At 39.3% G+C, this 24516-nt stretch overlaps 1 protein-coding gene and 3 non-coding genes across 4 annotated transcripts in view; 3 read left to right on the top strand and 1 right to left on the bottom strand.

Annotated features, from left to right (window-relative positions):
- Positions 1 to 23462, bottom strand: part of cadpsa (Ca2+-dependent activator protein for secretion a) — a 200869-nt gene extending 177407 nt beyond the window's left edge. The window contains 2 exon segments of the mRNA XM_042495019.1: positions 23110 to 23235; positions 23238 to 23462. Of these exon segments, the coding sequence (XP_042350953.1) occupies positions 23110 to 23235; positions 23238 to 23462 (351 nt within the window).
- On the top strand, positions 5772 to 5844 carry trnak-cuu. The gene has a single exon. It is a non-coding gene; the product is annotated as a tRNA-Lys (tRNA).
- trnak-cuu lies at positions 6145 to 6217 on the top strand. The gene has a single exon. It is a non-coding gene; the product is annotated as a tRNA-Lys (tRNA).
- Positions 6829 to 6901, top strand: trnak-cuu. The gene has a single exon. It is a non-coding gene; the product is annotated as a tRNA-Lys (tRNA).
- Positions 23463 to 24516: the final 1054 nt, after the last annotated feature.

Raw genomic sequence — 24516 nt, 5'->3', positions numbered from 1 at the left:
TTAATTGGACTGCGCATGCCATGTAAATCAGTATCTGAGATTTATGTTAAAAAGTATGCACACCAGCTATACTGTTACTTGCAGAAATTTGAGCTTACAAAATGTGTTTCATTGGAATGAAGATAAAGCCATTTGTGTAACATTTGTAATACATTTTAAATCAAATGTAGAAAAACTGTTGGAAGCCAAGCATATTTTAAACACCTAATTTGTTTTAGCCTTGTGATGAACATAATCACTAAGCTAATATCATTCACTTTCTATACAGTTGAGCGATCATCAAATCATTAGATGTGTGTAGTCAACAGGCTCATTGGCCTATAAATAAGCTCTTTGGTCCTGCTGATGTGCTTTTGCTTTATAAACACTTGTTCTGCCTGGCAAGTGCAAGAGAAGCAGATTACAGCCTCTCAAAGCTTCCAGGATTCTTTATAGTCCTACCTCTAAGAAAACCGGGGTTCAGTATCCACCAAGCAATGCTTGGTGAAGGTAATAGTAACCACTTATGCCATTGTGCTAAGGATACAAAATTGGTTTTCCCTTCAAAACTCAAGAATGCTGCTTGTTGAGTCTATATTTCCCACAATAGCAAGCAGACAAAAAGTAACCACTTTGTTCCAGAGGACTCAAACAGTGAGGCAAACATAAGAAACCAACAACAGAAGAAAACAACAGAAACCAAACTTCAAATTATTGCTAGTGTTAGCTATAAGGTGTTAGTATATTCACCATAAGGTGATAATATGTCAGTGTCATGTTAACAGCTTGTTGTGACTCCCCATAGTGGCTAGAAAATGAATGAATGCTGCTTTATGAGCAATGCATACATTTTTGACACATAAACTATGTTCATATGGGCTGAATTTTCTCAGTTGATTTATTAAGAATAAGGCCTGCTACTTTGTTGAATTAAGTTTTGATTGTTTAGCTGGAAAGCTTTTACCCGAGGACAGTGCTGGGATCCTTTATGTTCCTTTTATATATTGTTATTGAAGTTAATGGGTTTTCCAGTCATCAAATATGCAGACTGAGGGGATGTGGTTTGTTTAATATAGTTACATAGATATATGCAATCTCTTGAATGCATGTATAATCATGACAACACACAGTAGTATGTGGTCCACATTTTTTCCCCCAAGAACCATTTTCCCCTAAGGGCTCTACCACCACAACCACTCTCTCCTGAAGATATCATTCCACACCAGTTATGCATGTTAAAGAGGCATCTGTTATAATGTAATGTTCTCTTACCACTGCCACTGCAAGGAGAAGATGACAGAGAGAGAAAAGGGGGAAGACAAAATCAAGTGAAGAAGAGGAAAGAAAGCAGCATTTCCTGGATGAAAGTAGGAAAGAGAGACAGACACCAAAAGGAAAGAAAGAAAAAACAATGAAAGATCCCATCCTACAAAGTAAGAAGTAGAGAGGAGTGAGTAATAGAAAATTTGACAGAGGGATAAATAGAGATACGAATGGGAAGATTCAGATCATGATAAAAAGCAAGATACATTGTAGGGGTTGACCGATATTGGTTTTTCAGGGCCGATACAGATACTATTGGTAGTTAATGAGACTGATAGATGATATTTGAAACCAATTTGCATTTACAATAAAAAATTAAATCTTTCTGTCAATATTCAAAATTTGGAAGATAACAAACTCCAACACAAAACTTTGTTGAAATGCCTTTGGCAAATGTTTAATCAAAACTGAGACTTTCAACATCATATACAGCAAATTAATAATTTATTTTGTTTGCAAGAAATCCAAGTAATTTTCTACTGTTTTTAGGTGACTTGCTTTTCACATTTAAACTAAAATGTGACCTTTTTCATAGGACATTTTCATTTCAAGCAATGTGTGCTTTGATTTAAATTGTTTGAAATATGTGCGTTAATTTCAATTGTTCAAAATATTCAATAAATAACCATGACTAGTTCATCTGTGTTTCCTTCAATTATTTCCAAAATCACAAAGATAAGATGTGCACTCTTTAATTTAAAAAAATCCAAGCTTTAGTAGTTGAGCATATTTACAGTACAACCTTGTCCATGAAGTATGAGACCAAAAAACAAACAAAAACAACAACAAAAGTGGAGTGAAAGTAGAATGGCTTAGATGTTTTTAGACAGCAAGAATGACAGCTAAAAAGTTAGCAGAAATGCCAACTACGAAACTTTTCCACTGTATGTTACAACTTTCACAAGATTTCTAGGAAGAGTCAAGCCCAGGTTTCAGACCCTCAGAACAAGCAGTGCCGGGATCAACCCTTTTAAACAGAGTTTGAACTGTTAACCTCTGCTGTCTGCAACATAGAAACAACCCCTCTGGGGAATGGTCCAAAAGTCAACAACAGACTAAGGACCCTTCTGGAGCATGTACACTAAACACCTTTGATGGCTGCCCGGGGCTTGACATCCTAATGACCCAACTGTACATTGGACCAGTGGAGAGCTGAGCAGAACACCTGCAAAAGGACACCACAGCAGAGTGACCTACCTGTCCTGGTCTGGCTTGCCCACTGCCTCTGTAATCTTCCTGATGCTGTAAGCCCGCTGCCTGTCTGTCCTGATGTGGCTAGCCTTAATACCATACCAAAGGTTAGCTATGGGAGCACCAATCCTTCTTTTCTGCCTTTAGGAAATATTTGAAGACCTGATACCCCAATTTGCTACACAAAAGGACAGACAGACAGAAGCAAAAGCAGACAGCAGCAGTGCAGTGTCAGCTGAGTTTTTGGTGTGAGTAGAGGATGGTCAGTCACTACAGCTGCCATCTGGGAGCTAGAAAACACTGAGATAACACTGCTATGTGTGTGTGTGTGTGTGTGCACGTGCACGAGCAAGTGTGAGCATGTGCATGCGTGCGTGTGTTTGTGCTATCTACCTACCAGTAATTGCTCCAGGCAGTATGGCTGCTGGAGTGAAGCTGGATCTGGCTTACACATAACAGAGATCACACTGACATCTGGCCTGAAAGCAGTGGGTATTTTAGAAGCAAATTTCCTTTGTCAGATAACTTTTACTTAACCAATATAGCAATCTGATAGTTATCTTTCATTCAAACATTCATCTTTGGGCTAATATGACTGTTTCTGAAAAGCATTTTACTGAGGATGCTTTTAGAAATAATTGTAAATTGAAGAACAGTCTGGGACACCACTCAGAGGTCTGACATAATAGTCTTTTTTAAAGAAATATTTAAAAATACTTGCAACATTCATCTGAAACAGACTGCTGGTCTCCAAAATCTCATAAAATTCCCTGTTATACTGCCCGGCTAGCTCAGTAGGTAGAGCATGAGACTCTTAGGCTATGTTTTCGAAACGGTGTACTGCATACTACAGTTGAACTCAGTATGCAGTATGTTCTACATCAGGAGTATTTAATTTAAATTCAAAGGTGTCCAGTTGCTAAAATTTCTTCCCAGCAAAGGTCCGAACCTCATACCTAAAATCACAACCATGATTAGCTGAACATTTTTACATCAATTAAGATTAATGAATGATTATTTTGCTTTTTTTGTGGGGTTTTTTTTTGCCCTCATAGTTCACTGACACAGTATCATGTGACCATGGTGTGTTGGAGTATAATAAACATATGATTTATTATTATTTATTAAACTTTCCAGCATTATATATAAAAGCTCCATTTTAAATAAACTTAAATTTAAGCACATTGTGTGGATAATAGGCCAATGTCTCCTGACTGCAGGACTCAGACTTCAATTTCCTTAAAACTTCTGTGCTATTACTCATTTTACTCAGGAATTAAAAGCTTCTGAGTAGGCCTACTTCTCCTATAGCTGCCAACAGCCTGCCAACATTCCCAGTTAGAGAAAGGGTGAAACTAAGGTCATGTGCTTGTGGCCCCAGGCCCCCAAAACATTACATCTGCCCCTGGTAATAATAATGAGAGCTCAGCGTGAGCGGCTGGATGAGACACGAAGCGATGCATCCTGGTGTTTCTAAATAATTCATCCAAAGTCTGATTAAACCTGAAACTAACACAAAGTAGTCTGCAGAAGTCTAAAGAAGTCACTTTCCAGCTCTGCAAATGCTTCAGACACTTTCGTGCTTTGAGAAGAAGTTGCGCTCTGTTTGTCTGTCTCACTGCGCTGCTGTCGGACCATCAGCTGTTTGATCCGCGATAATGAAATGCTGTGGCTGTCAAACACTCAGCTGTTCTAGAGTCAAAGACGTTCACTTTTTTACACGATTGTTCAATACTTCTGCCCTCCCTGTGTTTTGGCGTGTGATTTTCCTTGATGTCATGAGAGCATGAGACAGAGCCAGAAAGCATGAGACATATGGCAGATGCGTGGGAGTTGGCAGCCCCGGTGGGGAAAGGGTTAACAGAATTTGTCAATGACAGAAATACCCAACATTGGCAACCTTATGTCGGTTAAAGGTTCTGAATGTTGGTTTTGATTATTTTTCAATTAATTGCCCAGCAGTACTCCTTAAAAAATATTCTCATTCTTACATTTTATTAGAAATAAAATTACTACTTGGCCACGGGTCCAGATAGGACAAAGTTTTGGTCCGGATCCGGACAACGGTCCGCCAATTGGTGATGCCTGTTTTAGATACTATATACTGCATTCGACAGTAGTATGCAGTATAGCTGTTTAGTTCGATCCATTTTGCAGTATACTGAGCCAGGCATGGCTGGTTTCCAGTTTTTGAAAGTGGAAGCAAACAATAGCAAAACTGCTACCGCGTAGTATCCATTTACGGTTTGCAATAAAGTAAACGATCGTGATGAAGGCTTACCTGTGAGATGAATATCGCCTTTGTAACAACTGGAAGTGAAAAGACTTGCCGCCGTTATGTTCAAATTACTGCCGAGTTCCCCCAGTGTTAATTTAGCTTTACTTGGGACACGCACTATTATCCTCTTTATTCTGCATCAGTCATACGGGGTGCCCTTTTAAACTTTCTTATTGTATCTTGTACATGTAGAGCGTGTGCTCCATGTAGGCTGAGTTTTTAGCAGTGGCACGGGTTTGTTTCCAGATTGCAGCCCTTAGCTGTGTGTCATCCACGTTTTCTCTTCCCCTTTCTTGTCACTCTCTAATTGCACTATATTAAATGCATGAACAGGCAAAAAATAAACTTTAAAAAATGAAACATAAATTTGCTTTTGTCTCCTGTATAATTGTAATGTTATTACCATACATTGGAATGTGGTTTACCTGAAAGAAGAAGTGTAAATGACCTTAAAAGAAAAAAAATATGATTTTGGCAAGCCCTAATTAATAAAGTGTAACACTAGGGCAAGCCAAGGACCCCATCTGGTGGAGAAGGTCTGCCAAGCTGTGTGATGGCTAGGTTCAAGCCACTGGTGACACAACAGCAACAGGTGAGCTGTCCGTGTAATACATTGTGGGTAACAGTAGGCAGTAGGCCTCCTCAGTTGGTAGAGCATGAGACTCTTAATCTCAGGTTCATGGGTTCAAGCCCCACGTTGGGCGTACGAATTTTGAACCAAAACCTTGAACAAAGCAAGTCATAGTGTCGTCTTGAGTGAGGACTTTAAAGACAAGTGTTCAGTCAACAGGCGGCATTCCCAAGGATGTGTTGAACATGTAATTGCAATGTCAAGCACCTTTGAAAACTGGCAACCAAACAAAATGATAGTTTACAGGAAAAAACTGCTTTGTGGACAGAGGTCAAATCCACCGTACTCAAAGTTTGCCACGTTCATTAGAAAAGGGACTGTTGGTCTCCAAAAGCGGCGGGAAAAGCTCATACAATTCCCAGAAAAATTGCCTGGCTAGCTCAGTCAGTAGAGCATGAGACTCTTAATCTCAGGGTCGTGGGTTCAAGCCCCACATTGGGTGTGCAAATTTTGAACCAAGACCTTGAACAAAGCAAACAAGTCATAGTGTCGTCTTGAGTGAGGACTTTAAAGACAAGTGTTCAGTCAACAGGCGGCATTCCCAAGGATGTGTTGAACATGTAATTGCAATGTCAAGCACCTTTGAAAACTGGCAACCAAACAAAATGATAGTTTTCAGGAAAAAACTGCTTTGTGGACAGAGGTCAAATCCACCGTACCCAAAGTTTGCCACGTTCATTAGAAAAGGGACTGTTGGTCTCCAAAAGCGGCGGGAAAAGCTCATAAAATTCCCAAAAAAATTGCCTGGCTAGCTCAGTTGGTAGAGCATGAGACTCTTAATCTCAGGGACATGGGTTCAAGCCCCACGTTGGGTGTGCAAATTTTGAACCAAGACCTTGAACAAAGCAAACAAGTCATAGTGTCATCTTGAGTGAGGACTTTAAAGACAAGTGTTCAGTCAACAGGCGGCATTCCCAAGGATGTGTTGAACGTGTAATTGCAATGTCAAGCACCTTTGAAAACTGGCAACCAAACAAAATGACAGCGTTCAGGAAAAAACTGCTTTGCGGACACAGGTCAAATCCACCGTACTCAAAGTTTGCCACGTTCATCAGAAAAGGGACTGTTAGTCTCCATAAGCCACAGGAATATCTTATAAAATTCCCTGAAAAATTGGCTGGCTAGCTCAGTCTGTGGTAGCATTCCCGAGTACGTGTTGAATATGTAACTGCAATGCCAAGCACCTTTGAAAACTGGCAACCAAATACATCCTTCTGGATGTTGAAACACATTATCCACGTCTCCAATCACTTTATTCCCTCTCTCCTCATGGGGAACATATAGAAATAAATAATAGTGTTCAGGAAAAAATGTTTTGTGGACAGGGGTCAAATCTACCGTACTCAAAGTTTACCACGTTCAACAGAAAAGGGATTGTTGGTCTCCAAAAGCAGCAGGAAAATCTCATAAAATTCCCTGAAAAATTGCCCAGCTACCTCAGTCCGTAGAGCATGAAACTCTTAATCTCAGGGTCGTGGGTTCGAGCCCCACGTTGGGTGTACAAATTTTGAACCAAGACCTTGACCAAAGCAAACAAGTCATAATGTCGTCTTTACTAAGAACTTCAAAGAGAAGTGATCAGTCAGCGGGTCACATTCCCAAGTACGTGTTGAATATGTAACTGCAATGCCAAGCACCTTTGAAAGCTGGCAATTAGGACAGCTTTATGGATGCCGAAACACATGTTCCCAGTCTCCATTCACTTCTTCCCTCTCTCCTCATTGGGAACACTTACAAAAAAAGTGATAGTGTTCAGGAAAAAAATGCTTTGTGAACAGAGGCCAAATCCACAATACTCAAAGTTTACCACGCTCATCAAAAAAGGGACTATTGGTCTCCAAAAGTGGCGGGAAGATCTCATAAAATTCCCTGAAATATTGCCCAGTTACCTCAGTCAGTAGAGCATGAGATTTTAATCTCAGGATCATGGGTTCGAGCCCCACGTTGGGCGGAACAGTTTTGACCCAAGACCTTGACCAAAACCGACAAGTTATAGGGAGCCTTCACACCAGAGCTGTTTAGTCTGCTTGAAACGGACCAGAGATTGTTTCTTCGGATAGTCTAATTCATTTTGGCTGATATGAAAGCTCAAACGAACTCTGGTGTGGACCAAACTCTGGTCTCCTTAAAAACAGGGGTCTCGGCCCATTTCCAAGTGAACCCTGGTATGGTTCGTTTGTGGTGTGAATGAAAACAAACCAAACAAAGGACTTTCTAATAGGAGAAATGTAATTTAGCAGGATTTCTACAGCTGAATCAGTAAAAAATAAATAAGTAAATCTGCTGATCATGAAATATTTCTGCAATCTCATAGTTTATCATGACAACGGCCAGCCCCATCACTACTCAGCACAGCGGCGCGGCTGTTCTTTTACGTTATTATCAGTTAAAACAATCAGATGCCTCTGCTGAGTGAAGTTTTTCAAAAGTTAAGCTTATTAAAACAATAGGACAGGAATGTCTAACTGGCCTCTCTGTCATCAGTGTCACTGCAGAACTCACTCAGAAGTGGTCATATAATGACCTAAACAGCTATCCCTTAGCAGGTGACGCATTCGTATGTCTCTGTAGAGCCTCCAGCAGCTGCTGAAAAATGTTTTGTTTTATAGTTATCTGTAGTGGAACATATATGCAGAGTTTATAGAGTTTTGTTGTTTGTCTTCTACAATGTGTAAGCCTAACAACGGAGCAATTATGATCAACTAAGACCATGACCAACACAAACACATAGTATCCTCTGTGCCAAGGACTTTAAAGAAGTGTTCAGTCAGCAGGTGGCATTTCTAACTATGCGTTGAACTGAAATGTCAAGCATGTTTGAAAGAAATAGATTACACCATTAAACTACCAATTGCAGCAATTGTAAATTGCTGTGGATAATTTTTTTAAACCTCATTTGCTTAACACCACAGGCTGATTTCATTTCATTTCTTTACAGTGATCTAATTCCCTCATTCACAGTTTTAATATTTTTTTTGTAAATTAATTTGATCTTCCTTTGAGCATAAGGCATACATGAGAAATGTATTAGTGATACTAATAATGTGAACAAGATGTACATTCAGTCTCTCTCAGTGTATTTAACCTTTATCTGCTGTGGCATTACAGTCTGATGGTATTTCATTTACACCTGTCCTGTGTCACTAGCTCTGACCTGGTACGATGCCCTGACCTGAGGCTTAATTAACTAGCAGCTAAAGTGACACGGTGTAACCCCCTCTTTCTGGCTCAATCTCAGCAGACTCAAATGACCATTTCTGCTTGGTGGAGATGGTGAAACATAAGACACATTTGCACAGTGATTGCACTATAGGACTGAAACAGTCCATTCTTTTTACTGCCCCCAACCAAACAACAGCATCATCATCCCGCTCCAGTGTGTGATTATACACTGCATCCCACAATCAAAAGAGACGGGACAGGTGTGACATTGAAAAAACCAGGGTCTTCCTCTAGTGTGACATAAAAAACAAAGCAGCGCTTTCTATCGTTCAATCACAATCATTTATCATTTCAGTGATATGGCTCATAAGGTAAGGAGCTCCCGAAACTCACCGTTTTCCTTAATTTGCTGACATTTCCAGCTTCTTCTTAGCTTTGTTGAATAACTAAAAAATACATTTGTGTTAGCAAATAAAAGTCTACTAATAAAAATGTGCACTTTGCATCTCTGTAACATCTTGCTCTGTTGCATAAAGTGCCATGAAAAATCCTAAAGATCTCTATGCAGGCTTACAGAATGCTCAATAAAAATAAATACAGTATTTCTCCTCAAAGAATGTGCAAACATACCTGTTAGACAAACATATCTCCATAGTTGGTGGTGATGGTGACACACACAGTATAGTCTCAGTCTCTACATGTCATAATAATAATAATGCAGTTAACACACTGGAGCAGCCGGCATTTTAACATCAGCTACGCAGCCTTTCCTCTAAGCACAGCCCTTGAGGCAAAGCAACTAGCTGCTACATAAGCTCACAGAGTTAGCAAGCAGACTTAACTCAACAGAACAATATGAACACAAAATGACAACAGACCGTCACATGACGTGACGAGACTGTTCATGTCACTTGATATGCACTGTGATATGGGTGATGTTACTTTTATAGTATAGCAGAAGCAATGGCGGACAATATGGAAGAAGTGTCAACAACTGTAGGTAAAAAATTATATATATATCGTTGCTGTCTGTGTAGTGACCTAGATTAAATATAAAATATCTTAAAAAATAATATATGTAAATATAAATAAACTGGAAACTGCTATCAACCACTTGTTTAAACACTCTCAGCATTAAAATGCAACCCATATTCTTTGTAGCTTCCGTGTTGTTCCCACTTAAGGACGTCAAAGAACATCAACACAATGAAACTATGACGTTCCGACGTCACAGGAATGCGGCATTACCGCGACTGCCCCATGAGGACGCTCTAGACAAACAAATAAAAGAAGCCTTGTAAAGCTACAGCTGGAGTACAAAAACTATTTCCAAGAAATAAAATATAACAACTTAATGAAAAAAAAATAGGATAACCTGCTTGTAAAATTAAAGGAACACCAACTGAATATTGAAATAAATTTTGACTAAAAAAAACTTATAGACTAAACAGTCTATAACAACCCTGCACTGAAGAGGTACAAGCTGCAATTACAACTGCAAACACTCCTAATGTTCCAGAAGTTGATGTCTTATGGGATATGAGCTCACAAGGCAAAGCTAAACGGCCCAGTTGCCTGAGGAAAATGTTGGCCATGTACATTTTTGTAAATCATGAATATGCTACATTTATTTAACTAATTTTTGTTTTTTAACTATACTTGTTTCATTAGATCAAGATGTGTATGGCAGGAATATTCAGGTTTACAATTACCTTTTTTATAAAACTGAAATAAAAGGGGTAGGATTTGACAAGTATTCACTTCCTCCTACTCCTTTTCGGACATTAAATACTTATGTTTGTTTACTGAATGGCCTATGGGCATTCTAGTGTTGTTTTTCTTGCTTATATTTTATTTTGTTCTCCTATTTTATTTGGCATGTTCAAAATAAAGCTCCAATTAACTAGTAAAAAGACATTGCTGTGTTGCTAGGAGATTGTATGCGTAAAACCTGCTATTTTAAGCCAAGACATGATCTTTTCCTAAACATAACCAAGTGCGTTAACCACAATCTTGTTCAAATATAATGAAACAAAATGTTCAACATAACCACTATGTAACATACAAATGTAACACATCTGTGTTTTGAAGTAACATACAATGCCAACATTTTTTCTGAAGACTGGATCAAAACTAAATTAACATTTGATGCAACATTTATAGTATTTTTGTGGATAAATGTTCATTTAAATGTTAAATTACTAGTGACTGAATCAAAGCACACATTGAAAAAGTGAATTTAAAAGAAAAACTCACATTACCCTTAAATTAATTTGCAAATTCCTTCATATTCTTGCCTCCAGAACACCAGACAACATTTGGATCAAAATATATGAAATATTTCCATTTTTGGTTTGGGTTACTAGGTGCAATCCACCATACCATCACTAAGGCACGTGCATATAAAATGACCTATGCATTAGGAATCCGAAGAAGAATAAGCTCATGTACACTCATGCTCTCCCAGACATTATTATCAACATTAACCCTTTCTCCCTCCTGCAGCTGGGAAAAAATGCTCAAGCTCCCTGGTGATGACATAACATCAAATGGACGTGTAATCCCAGATTACACACTGCACAGCAGACCCACAAAGGATTGAGAAAGTACTCATCAGGGTGAGAGCTGATTTACACACTCACACACATGCCTTCACATGAACACAGGGCAGTGGCAAATGCTTACAGCACACACACAAACACACAGAAAATTGTGCCTCTGCCCCTATGTTTGTGCCCTGAACGTTCTTAAAGCAAAATCAAGTAAGCTTTTAAAATCTTTCATGTGAGACTTGTGTAAAACCTCATCTAAGAGTAATGACATTGCGATTGAGAGTGTATGGATGCTGTATAAAGACAGCTTCAAAACACACCACCCACTCATTACTGGAACGGGAAGGCTTTTGGCGAGTGATTCTGGCAAAAGTTGATCTGCGACCAACTTCTCTCACCAGCCAACAGGCACTGATGCCAAAAATACTGTACTTTTCCCATTCAGTGGCAATAAAATTAACCTTCTGTGATACATTTCTTGAGCTGGTAATGTCACACTCTAGACAAAGTGTAGAGCTTTCGATTAAGATAGATTTCACTAATCTGCATTTACAGATTAGGGATTAATCCAAGGACTCATCAGTAAGTAGAGGGACAGACAGAAATCTGCCTCTATGTCCGTTCGTCTTCTGCTCTCTTGACTCTGGGCTATATTCCCAAACATTCTGAGAATGCTCTCAGAGAACCCCCTAACCTAAAGATTTAAAGAAAGGACCTTAGAAGTGATTTAGGGGACTTCTCAGAGCAAATCTGAGCAAGGAAGGGACAGAAACCTTAGTGGGAAGGTGTGGTTGATCCTGTTGCTAGCCATGACAATTTTTTAGCGGATTTGATTGGTTGTCACAGACAGGCCCTTCTGTGAGCCTGTAAGGTGTGGACACCCAGTGGAAATAAAACGAACTGTGTCAAAATATGAGACAGTGAAAGTGCTTTTTGCTGCACTGTTGCATTTTTCCAGTTGCCAAATCTCTTAGTATTATCATCACTTTATTTCATGATATCGTAGGGTGGGAAATGTGTAAGTGTTGTGAGACTAACCACAAACATTACCCCAGAACCATCTACTCTGTAGCATTTCATTAACTCACTGTCATCCAACGTTTGTAGAATACTTCTCCTTCCTCTTTGCATTTCTACCATTTTTTCCTCCGCTTAAGAAACTCTAAAGCTTATTAAAAGTCTTTTTCCCTACCCCTAATAGTTGCTCACCTTAGAAGCTTTCTTAAGGGCTAAGAGTCTTTATGAATGACTCAAATCTTTACCAGGATCTAGTCCCAACTATAAGGGGAAATTCTTTGAGAATGTCATATTTCAAAGAATGATTTGTCATCAGTAGTCATCACTGGCCTATAAGGCCCTGACACACCAAGCTGATGGCTGGCCATTGGTCAGTGTTCGGGCGTTGGTGAGTGTGAGTCATGGGACGACATGACAGTTACCCTGTCATGCCAAAAATTGATCGTCTGCCAGAAACTGATTGTCGCCGCAGGGGCGTGTGCAGCCTGTTCAAGCTGTGTCGCCCAGTATTCACGTCTTCAGCTGCTCTCACATGGATCAAACAGTCATAGCATGTAAATACACATAACGTAATGTCCGTGGTAAGAGCACAGCTATGTCTTTGTGAAACTTAAATGTTTCTTGAGACCCAATTTTCACGTGTTTGCAATTTATAGTTTGATCAGACATGACATTTATGCAATTATAGACAATATTGTTGTTCCTGTTATTTGTATGTGTTTAATTTGTCCAAAATCTTGTTTACATTTGGAAAGTAGTCTATCAAACTTTACAGATGGATAATGTAAAATTAAAGTTATTATCTGCTATTATCCTTATGAGCCTGCATTTTATTAACTACTCTGTGCCAGAGATTATAACCACTCCAGTCATTTTTACCTCTTTTTACCTTCAAAGTTTGGCATATTGGCCGTCGTCATCTTGGTCATTTGGAGCCAGCAGTGACCATATTTGGGCAAGAGGCTGGCGCTGTGGATAAGGTGTAGATTTGACTGGAAGTCAAGGACACCATCAGCAGACAGGTGAGTCATATAAAAATTAACCTCCAGTACAGTTCTCATGAATGTTGAAATTACAAACCGAAACTGCTTTTTTTTTGTAGCAGGCTGTAAACATGTTTATTTCTGCTGAAAAGTTGGACGTTTTAATATTTCTATTGGATCTATGGAGATTGACTCACTTTTGGAGCCAGCCTCAAGTAGCCATTCGAGGAACTGCAGTTACTGACACTTGTAGGTTGTCTTAATTTGTCAGCCCCATAGACTGCTGCTTGGTTTGTGCCAAATTTGATGTTCTGGTAGGTTAATCCTTCCAGCCTTGTGCTTGGTATGGCATCATGGAGATAGGAAGCTTGTGGAGAACATTCTGATCGGCTGTCTGAAAGGCTACGGACCCATCATGATAATTGCCCTGTAACCCTGCAGACGGCGATGATGAGTATCGTATTAACGTCTCAATAGATTAGATTGGCATGATGACTCACCCCCAGCCTAATTACACTGCACTTATTGCTTTCTAAAAGTGGATGTGTCAAAGGACCTCTGTACACTCAAGCATCATGCGTGTTCCGTGTGTGCGTTTAGCTGTGTGGGTGTGTTTGTACACGAACTCAACAGGCCAACTGACAAGGCTTTCATCATCATTAGCAGGCTACATGGTGTCCTCTTGAATTATGCAGATGCTATTGATCCGTTTCCACAACACACGCACACACACACACACAAACACACACGCCAATGTGATGGAAACCTTTGATGGCATAATTCAAAAAGGTTTTCCTTTCTTTAACTGGCTGGTTTTGTGTTGCCATGCACACTGAGATTGAAAGCAATGACAACTAGTTAGTGTTCAGGGAAAATCCATAGCTTTCACAGGACACGAGGAAGAGATATAGCTATTTATTTTGTATTATTTATTTATTAATTATTTTTGGTGCATTTTTATATCCTGCTCTTTTTTGAGCCCCTATCTACATTACTGGATAGATGTGAGTGCCAAGTTCTCCAATAATAATGCTGAGAAGCTCTTTTGTCAATCAGGGGCGAAAATCAGTTCATTCAATTTTCAATAGGTTTTAAATGCTGCAGTTCTCCCTTTTTCAAATGAAAGTGTTTGAATGAATTTAGTGTACACCATTCAAAGTAATAAAATAGCAGCAAACCACCACTTGCTATGGAAAGATAAAGTAGATCGAGTAATGGTGTCCTGGGCAGAGAATGAAGTCACATTAACTCTGTGTGTGTGTGTTGTAACTTCAATCAATCAATCAGTCAATCAACCAACAAACAAACCAACAAACCACTCAACCAGCCAAACAACCAGTCAATCAATTGATTGATTGAGCAGCCGACTGGCCAACTGGCCAACCAATCAGTCCATCCATCCATCCATTTATCCATCAATCAATCATTTGTGACAGTTAAGTCAAGGTACAACCTAAGTGAAATGTGAACCAATCAGCTTCTTTAACTTGTGCACAGTAAGTTAGTTTTTTTCCCTCTTGCTTTGTTTGCTGCTGCTTTTTACTAAGCTTCTCTAGGGCTTCTTATGGTGGCTCTGTGTTCATGTTAGTGCACGTGTACCCTACTGGCTAGCTTATCATGAGCTCTCTGCACTGCGCTCATACGACAGTTACCACTGATATCAGAACGGTGTGGTCGAGGAAGCAGATAACACCATCCCTTTTGGTTCTGCCTGTGTGAACAGTAGCCCTTTTTGTGTTTTCAGTGTACAAAAAAAGAAAAAAGATGAGGAGCATCCATAAGAGTAGTAGTGGTCATGAAAATTTGCCTCAAAGACACGGAACAGTCATGGAAATTTATTGCTATAAATGTGTATGAACGCTGAAGGCCAAGCCAATTTTGAATAAAATGACAAAAGCATAATGAAAGGACAGAAAAGAGGAGTGGATTTATCAGAATACCTATTGTGGTGCAGAAAACAAGCAGACAGATGGCCTGATTGTGTTGGTGTTGAGTGTCTCACCTGGGCATACTAATCCCCCCTGGCCTGATTAGGAGAGAAAAGCAATGTGAATAAAAACAAAAGAGATCCAGACAGCATTAGGCTACAGATGTTTATTTGTCCAATTAAAAACTAGGATTACTTCTTTGACTACTGAGAGAGAAAAGTCTAATTTTGCTCTGTAGTGTACATGCTACACTGATAATTCCCTGAATTCTCCTATTGTTGAAATTACTTGAATACACAAAAACATCTTAAAAATTAAATGGAAAAATCCTTTATAACAAAGTTTTGGATTGTATGTATGCATGACACATAACTATAAAATGTGTCTTCAGCATCATCATTTTTTTCCCAGCTCTTCCATAATTGGCATGGTAAATACAATCAGCCGTGCTAGAGATAGTTTATCACAGGAGTGAAACAGAGGCTCGTGGGGGTTTAATGAAAGGAGATGTTTTCATCAGACAGAATGTCAAGTAGGTGTATCAACATAGCTTCACTGGGGTTCAAACAATAACTCCTCAAAAACCACTATCATCGCTTCTTGATGCTACGCTTGAAAACCTTTTTTCATTTATCACAGTATGTGGCTCATGCTCAGTTGTATCCATTTCCTAAGAACAACCTTTTGATATCTGGATCAACATCAGGTTTCTTTTGCTGCATTCAGATGCCTTTCACGAGATATTTAACCCTTTGAAACTTTGAAAAAAGTCACTGACAAACTTTACAAGAAATGACCCACATATTGCCCAAAAAAGTAAAAAGTGACATGACATGAAGTACTTTTATAAGGGGAGGTTATAAAAAAATTATTTAAAAGGTAAAATCCAAAAAAGTATATTTTTAATTTTTTTTTTAAAATTACATTACAGAATAAATTGTATACATAGACATTTCTTTACAAAATAATCGTTTTCCTTTTGTTTGTTTGTTTGTTTATGTACTTTTTTAAATTTGCTTATTTTCAGGTTATTTTCTTGTAACTTTTTTTACTAATTTATTGTTTTTTTTGGGCCATGTCTTCAGTTGCTAATTGCCTTCTCACCATGTTTTTGAAAGATATCAAACCAATTTGCTTAGGTTGCTCAGGGAAAATGTGGTCCTGGAGACACATATTACAGCAGGAACTTCCATACAAGCAGTTTTGAGTACTTATCCAGGTATTTATATGTCTGTCTGAGGAATGATTTTGTCGCTGCAATAGCATAACTACCAAGCAAGATGCAGTCACTAAACTTTACAGGCTGAGATTGCGTGGCTGAGATCAAAATAAAGACTGATATGGAAGATCTGTGTGGTCTGAGCAAGGGGGGCCCTGGCCCATATTTGTCTTAGAAGGTCTCTAGTTTTAGTTAGTTTTAGTTTGACAGCCTACAGCTGTTTTGGTTCACTCTAGCAGCCCTCATCAACCCCCTTTCCAGATGGACACTACCTGTCCAGAACCAAACGGCAAACAGGCAAAGTTAGTGAGAGAACACAATGAGACATTTGATTCATGATCATGAAATCCTTATGAACAGATGTTCTCCGTGTCCTTTGTTCCCCAGCTCAATAAGTTGTCAATATGACTCACTGAGGAGATTTTCAAATAGTTTTATGTTCTGGCCAATCTTTTCCCTAGGTCGAATGTTCGCCCACCTACAGCTTATAGCCTTGCCTACAGGATATCATACCAGAATACATTGCTCGTCTACATCAAGAAAAAATGTAGTTGACAAATACTTTTCTGCATAGTTTTTGTTCACAAAATTAACATTGACATTACCCAGATATATCCATTTTTAATACCAAGCCATGACTATTATTATATTGTGATACTTGCAAGGTATTGCCTAATTATTTCCCACCAACAATAAAACTATTACCCGACTATTATTATGTTATAATTCACGCTGCTCTAAAGACTGTTCATATGTTTTCTTACGAAAAGCATTGCACCTAATTTCATTTGTATCTTACGTATTTCGAATGGGTCACAAAAATTCAGCCTTTCCTCTGGAGACACGTGATCATAACCCTGTGAACTTTGAGTTAATCATTTTAAGGTACATCCTCACCATGTTTCCTTTCCTAAACATAACCACAGTAACTTTTATTGCCAAAAACTAACCTCTGCAACTGTACGTTAATTAAATAACTCTACGTTGAGGACATAATGTAATTCACGGGTGCTAATTTCATACGTACTGTTGTAGGCACATTTTCGTATGATATCTTATCACCTGTTCTATGAGAATATGTTGTATTACCAAGCTTTAATGTAAATTGTTATCAAGTTGGCTAACATCTTCACCATAACAGCTTTATTTGTTATGTCAGCTTATTTCATTCAAGTAGTCAAATACTGGCGATATTCCAGTGCTTTCGGCGTAAGGTCTCGATGCCGAAAGCCACTTTTTGTGTCTGCGTGATACACCGCTGGACGGTGTCAGCTGAAAACACGGCCAGACAGAACTGTTCACAGGGCAATGATACACCGCCAGCTGGCCAGATGGAACTTGTTGCAACCTCATGATAAGCTGCATGATGGTGTCAGGTTAAAGCACCGAAAGCAACGATGTTATACAAGAAACACAAAGTTGGCTATAGGGCGGGTGGGAGGGGCAGTCGATGTGTTGAGCAAACCCCGGACTGTTTGCTTCCTGTCTAAATGTGATGGGTTTTTTTTCTGCACCTTACCATGTGCCTCCATGCCCTAATCCTAACCATCAGTGCCAGCATGTGCTTTTGTTGTCGTCCCTGTGTTGGTTGCCATGTGCTTTTGTTGCCTAAACATAACCATGTGCATCATAATCGCACCGTGTGCTTTAGGCTGACATCAGGGTAAAAGCATCCCATAATGTCAGCAGCAGATGCAGGAGGATACCTTAGAGCATACTATGTAGACTCGGAAATCCACTGCAAAGCGGCAATACAACACAGGATGAGAACATGTTGGTTTATTGTTGTTTAACTCAACACTGAGATTATTTTTGCCTCCAAAGCAGCTCTACCTGCAACAAAGCTTTGAAGCCCTAAAACTCCCAACTTGTCACAAGACAGGTTTAAAAATTAAGGAAACCTTTTAACAAGGAACAGCCATGGCTTCATCTCTTCTCAGCCCACAGTTCTGAAGCCCAGCGCAGTACCACCCACTTCCCAGCTGACTGGCAAATGTGTTTGAGAAGGCGTATGAGCTCCAAAGTGTGATCTAAACACAGAATGTCAAATTAGACTTTCATTCTCTGTCTACCTCTACATATCCTCTCGTAACACAGACTGATTCTGACATTGTGTCTGAATCGGGACGCTGATGTGTTTTCAAACGCCTTCCTCAGCTTTTTACAGTGTTCTTTCAACTTATAGCAGTAATCTGTGACAAAAATGTCTTTGTTCCTCCATCCTCTCTTTGCTTCGAAAATCTGGATCAGTCAGTTTCCTCTTTTTTTTAGCAATGAATGAACAAATGATGAATGAAAGTTACTCATGTCTGTGTCTACCTGAGTAAGAGTATTTGCACCTATGAGTCAGCTTTTCTAATGTTTCGCATCTGAGCGAGTTCAGCGTGGGAGAGAAATTATTAATTATGATGAAAACAAATGCAGGTGTGGGTGGTTTGGGACGGAAATTACTACTTATGCATTAATGTAAGGAGCATTTTAATGTTTTAAATGCACTATTTATCATTTCCACCACTACATCTCTTTATGCTGAAATCTGTCATTTACATTCAGTTTTAGTCAGCGTGGTATTACAAAGCTGCTTGCTATTTTTAAGAGACAAGTTTGCAAGTGGGTGTAGTCAACAAATGTGCTCGTAACCACCATCAGTTTATGCATCACTTCATACACGAAGACAGTGAAGTGAAAGCCCCTCACTGCACATCAAAGTGTCTTTCATCATGCACTCCCCAGAGTTGGAGGAGCATCTCACGGGGACAATGAAGTACATGAAGAGTCACATGATGACACCAAAATAACATGTTGACACAGGCATAATATAACAGGAACTATGGTGAATACTGAGGGGCTGATCTGCTCTCATTTGTGTGACACATGGAGAAAACAGGAGGAGGATCTTCACCTGTCTTTCTTTGAGAACTTAAGCATGCTCCTGGGGCTACTTTGGCTCCACTGGCTCCATTACAGCAGTTGCTGTAAGAAATTGAAAACTTTTCTAACAAAACTAAAAGGGGAACTCCAGTGGACCCTATTTTCCCATGTGTTTGTGTCTATGATTAACAGGAATACATTTTTTTTTTAATTTGTCCTATATTTATGTCCACTGAAAGTGATTGTTTTTACACATTAACGGAAATGACCTGATGGAGAAATTAGAATTACCTCACAGCTGTAAAGCAGTGAAAGTCATATGGCTGTCTGATGATGGCGAAATTGTGTGTGTGTGCGTGTGTGTGTGTGTGTGTGTGTGTGTGTGTGTGTGTGTGTGGCAGGCTGCCTGGCCTATGTGAACACTGTGACTGTGCTACCAGTTTTATTTTCCTTCATAATGAGCACAGGTATTTACACATTTTACAGAGCTTACACTTGTGTATCCAAGTACTGTACTTCAGTAGAAATTTAAGGTACTTTGACTTTACTTGAGTATTCTCTTTTCATGTCACTATAAAATTCTACTCCACTACATTTTTGGATGGAGATGTTGTACTTTTAACTTCACTACATTTGTAAGAAAGCTTTATATTACTCTAAAAAATACCATTTTTGCATAAAACCTTAAAAAGAGTTTTGTTATAAATTAAACAGTTTATACAAGTACAACTGCAACAATTACTTGATGAAAGAATCACTAAATTGATAGGAAAGAAGTTGACAACTATTGTGATAAACATGGTATCTTTATATACTTTTTAAAAATAATAATGAATTTTAGGGGTTTTTTTTTCCTTTTTGGGTGGTTTTTTTTTCTTCTTTTTTTCTGAGTAAGTATGAGTTTTAGGGGTGTTTTTATCATTTGAGGGGGAGAGGGTTCTATTTTTTTATCACCTTGAATTTTTTTTCCTCAAATTTCTAAAATACTTTTGAGTTTTGTTTTCTTATCATTTGGATGGGGTTTTTTTTTTATAATTTTGAGTTTTGGGGTTGTTGTTTTTTTGTTTGTTTTTCATCTCCTTTGCATTTTATTCATTTATAATTTTAAGTTTTCAGGGCATTTGGGTTTTTTGGGAGATTTTTTTCTACATTGATTACTTTTACTTTGAATACTTCAAGTACCTTTTCCTGATTACACTTACATACTTTTACTTCACAGTAATATATTCAATGCAGGAATTTTAACAAGTGTTTTATTAGAATTTCTTCCACCACTGCTGGTGGTTATGTTATGTTATGTTTTAATAGGGTCCCAACCTCATCATTTTTTTAAAAATCATTTAGTAATTGATTTTACCTTGTATATCTTATCTCTTTTCTCTTTTATTGTAAATCTGTATCTTTTATAATGTTTTTTATATTTTATTACTGTGTAAATCACTTTGAATTGCCCTGTTGTATAAAATGTATACAAATAAAGCTGCCGCGCCACGCCACACCATGCTGCTATTGGCTGGGGGTTTCCCATGACTATCCAAAGGTTGACACAGGTTGAGAAAAATCTCAAGTAAACAAAAATAAGAAGAAAATACAAGCAGAGGGTATGATTTTTAGGAAAATCCTGCATAGTATACCTTTAACTTTTAAGTTGAAGTTGTAAATACTTAAAATTTTGCTAACATGTTTTTTCCCATTTTCAGCACGACACTGAAGCCAGAAGATGACACACTGTCAAGTAGGTTTATTGTTACTCTAATAAAGTGAGAATGCTGCATACAATCCTCAGATGTCTTACTGAACACCATATCTAATCACAAGTGTGAGCTGACCTCTGATAGAGACACAGCAGTCTGTTCATGGCCAGCCACTGCCTGTTCTCTCCAAAGAGGATCACAAGTCAGGCTGACACCTCAGTTTGGCTGATTCATCCCACTCCCCCCCTTTCCCAGGTTTCAAAGGGTTAAAAAGATTTGTTATGTTTTTGGCTGTTGCAATCTGAAGACAGACACTTTACTGAGAGAGTGCCCTGCTTCTTCTTACTTTCACATGTTTAATTTTACAAAGACATTCAGTGTTGAGAAGTTGTGAACTGAATTATTGATTCAGCTTCAGCTGAACAGCAGAATCAATATAGAGTTGTTTGGGTTAACTCAAACTGTGGATGCCTGAATTATTTTAGACAGAATGGCGCACAGATACTAACACTGATTTTTCCTTTATTTTAGTAATTGGCTGCCAAAGTAAAGCTTCCCTGGTGTGGGTCTTTGTCATGGGAATATGCACACGTTCATGGCCAAATAATCAACTTCCTCAAGCACAGCCTTTGTGAGCTAACACAGATGCTCATAATCTGTTAACCTGATAAAAGAAACACGGTTTTGCGCGACACTTCATAAATTAGGTTTCTGACTGCCTGAGTTTGTAAAGTGCTTTGTTAAAGCCACTAGAGGCTGTCAATCTACAGCTGTTAAAAAGCCACATATATGTATATATACATTAGGGCTGTCAAAATAACGCATTAATTATGATTAAATAATCACAGAAAAAAATTAATGCCGTTGTACACTGATGAGTGGAATTTGTGCTCATAAATATGAATTGAATTTTTAAAAATACTTTAATAAAAAAAGGAATGTATGCAATTAATTTAGATTAATTAATCACAGAGCATTTAATTAATGCTATTTTTAATGAATTCAATTGATTTTATATATATATATTTATATATATATATATATGCATGCATTTTTAAGTCTTTTTTATCTTGTTTATATAATGTTGTATACAAGTATAGTGTCCTATATTTTATGATGTATACTGCCTTGTTTATGTAATTTCTTTGGCAACTGATTCGAGAGCAACAGCATTTCATTCAGTTGTATACTGTGCATATAGATACAAGACTGTAAAGCTGACTTGACTTGTGTGGGAGGGATGGTGGTCCAATAAACCCCGGACTTTCACCAGGGAGTGTGGTGTTCACTTCCTGTATGAGTGCAGAACCAAACCCTGATATTTTTTTTCTCTAATCATGTGCTTTTGTATCCTGGGATGCCTTCTGTTGCGGCATCCCAAAACGTCAACAGCAGACACAGGAGGATACCTACAGTGTAATATGTAGACCATGCTGTGTTGAATTGCATGCAGTACCGGTACATACCACTGGGAGTCTGTAGACCCCCCCCCACACAGTTAAGAAATAGCACTACAAAAAATGTCATATTTCATGGTGTTCTAATGTACCTCAGGTTGTGTGAGGTATAGTGATATTCCTGAAGGGCCACATCACAGCCATGGAGTGTAGGCTGTAGAGAAACCCCCTCCCATACTGAGGATGTCATTTAGTGGCAGCGGTGCAACAGATTGTTCTAATAAGAGCTCGGCTAGAGACGAGCAGGAGGAGGGGACAGCACTGATGCTTCTGTGGCCTGAGGTAATTCACATATGCAGGAGCTACTATAATGGGTGGGAACAACATGGATACACATGCTGGCGCTGTCTCTCGCGCGCGCGCATGTCATCCTTTTTTGCCACCTGTGTACGTCTTTTAGTTTGGATTTCGTTTGCAGTTTAGCTTTGTCATCAGCCTTCCATAATGTTGTGTGGAAGGAGAAAGAACAGAAGATATTTCCAAAAAAAAAGAAAGAGAGATATCCAGTCGACATTTGCTCGTGCTGTGCAGTGAGGTAGTGTAACTATCATGTCAGACTGCCCTCCATCCATCACTGTCGACAGATAAAAGTATTAATCCTCGTGTGTTGTGCAATAAATTCAAGATGTGAAGAATTATTTCCGAATACAGAGTAAACTGAGTTATATTTGCGCATTCTTGAATATTGGAGCATTCAGCGACATGGTGCGACTGTGGAAGCAACAGTTGGTGTCATGAATCTCAGCGATGGCTGCTAGAAGTGACGGATGTCTAAAGAACAGCTCTGAAGTTGTGTCTGTCTGGGTTTTCCACACTGCTCTTACCTTCTGCTGCCTCCTGGCCATATCAGTGGGTTGCTTTGCGTTGAACGGATACGCGATGCAGCGCATCACAAACACATACAGCTGGAGTCTCTTTTTCCTCTCCTCCTCCTCTCTCTGCATCTTCTCTCCAGGTCCTCTTTTTCTTTGTCGCTGCCCACCGAGGGGCTGGGGCTGGAGGGTCGGCCACCGCCGCTCCCTCGGCCCCTGGGCTGCAGCCCTGCGCTGCCGTTGCCGTCGGAGGCTCGGCCCGGTGACAGCCGGGCTCCTCCGAGGCTCTTCGGGGCCGCCACCTCTTTGCGCTCCACCTCCAGGATCTCATCTCCTTCCTCCTCGCTGGAAGACGGGTCCAACATGCTGTAGAGGCTTGGATGGAGAGTCTAAAGCTATCTGCTGCAAAGGTAAAACTGCAAAAGTAGAAAAAGAAAGAAAAAAGATGCGGATGAGGATGTGTGTGTGAGGCTCAGAGGGAGAGAGACCAGGTGGAGCCGCTGTGGGGAGCAGAGAGCTGACTGAGGAGCGTCTCTGACTGATGCTTTTCAAGAAAAAAAAAACGCCGTCAGACGCGTCAGTCTCAGTAAGAAAAACCAAAGTGATGTAGAGTCGAGTTGGCTGCGTGATTTCCAAGCCTTTCAAGTGGAGCAGTCAGTGGCACATAGGAGGGATTTATCATGAGAGCTGATATAAAGGGGGAGGGGTCGCAGGGAGGAAACGTTGATGTGTTGGTGCTCCGCTGTCGGGGGCAGGAGGGGGGAGGAGGAGGAGGCTGGGCCCGGAGCTGACCGCGGTGCTGAAACCCGATCCCCAACTGCTCTGGGATCAGTTTGATCAGCCTGTGAGCACAAAAGATGAACGGCCACCTGATGATCCATCTGAGTCAGAGGACAGTTTACAGCACCAGACCGGAATCAAAGCGCGGCTGCTTTCACAATAAAAGCTTTACTACTGATTTCAAATAGGTATTTTAACGAATTTTAATTTAACGAATTGAAATACATATAGCCTATCTGTCTTTCCGTCTGTCTGTCTGTCAGTTTCCCTGTCTGCCTGTCTGTCTTTCTGCCCTCCCCTCCTCTTTATTGGCTTTTTTGTTCATTTTGAATAAACAGAGCAAACGTCAACAAACCACATCCCTATTATCCCAAATGACAAAAATTAGAAAAACATATTATCAAATATAAATAGCAAGAACTTAAGCATAAGCATAAGCATATTATTATTGTTGCTATTAATAATAATAATAATAATGATAATAATACTATATATATATACACACGCACACACACCTACTTGCAAACCAGTGTCTGTCTGTCTGTATTCTTACTTTTTTGGAAGTACAATTTGAATGGCCTAAATTACTCTAAAATTGTCATTCTTCAATACCATGTCTTTTTTACTTGACTCCAGAGC

Source organism: Plectropomus leopardus, chromosome 2 (genome assembly GCF_008729295.1).
Source record: "Plectropomus leopardus isolate mb chromosome 2, YSFRI_Pleo_2.0, whole genome shotgun sequence".
NCBI lineage: Eukaryota > Metazoa > Chordata > Actinopteri > Perciformes > Serranidae > Plectropomus > Plectropomus leopardus.
Note: the sequence above shows the minus strand (reverse complement) of the source record. Positions and strands in the feature narration are given on the sequence as shown.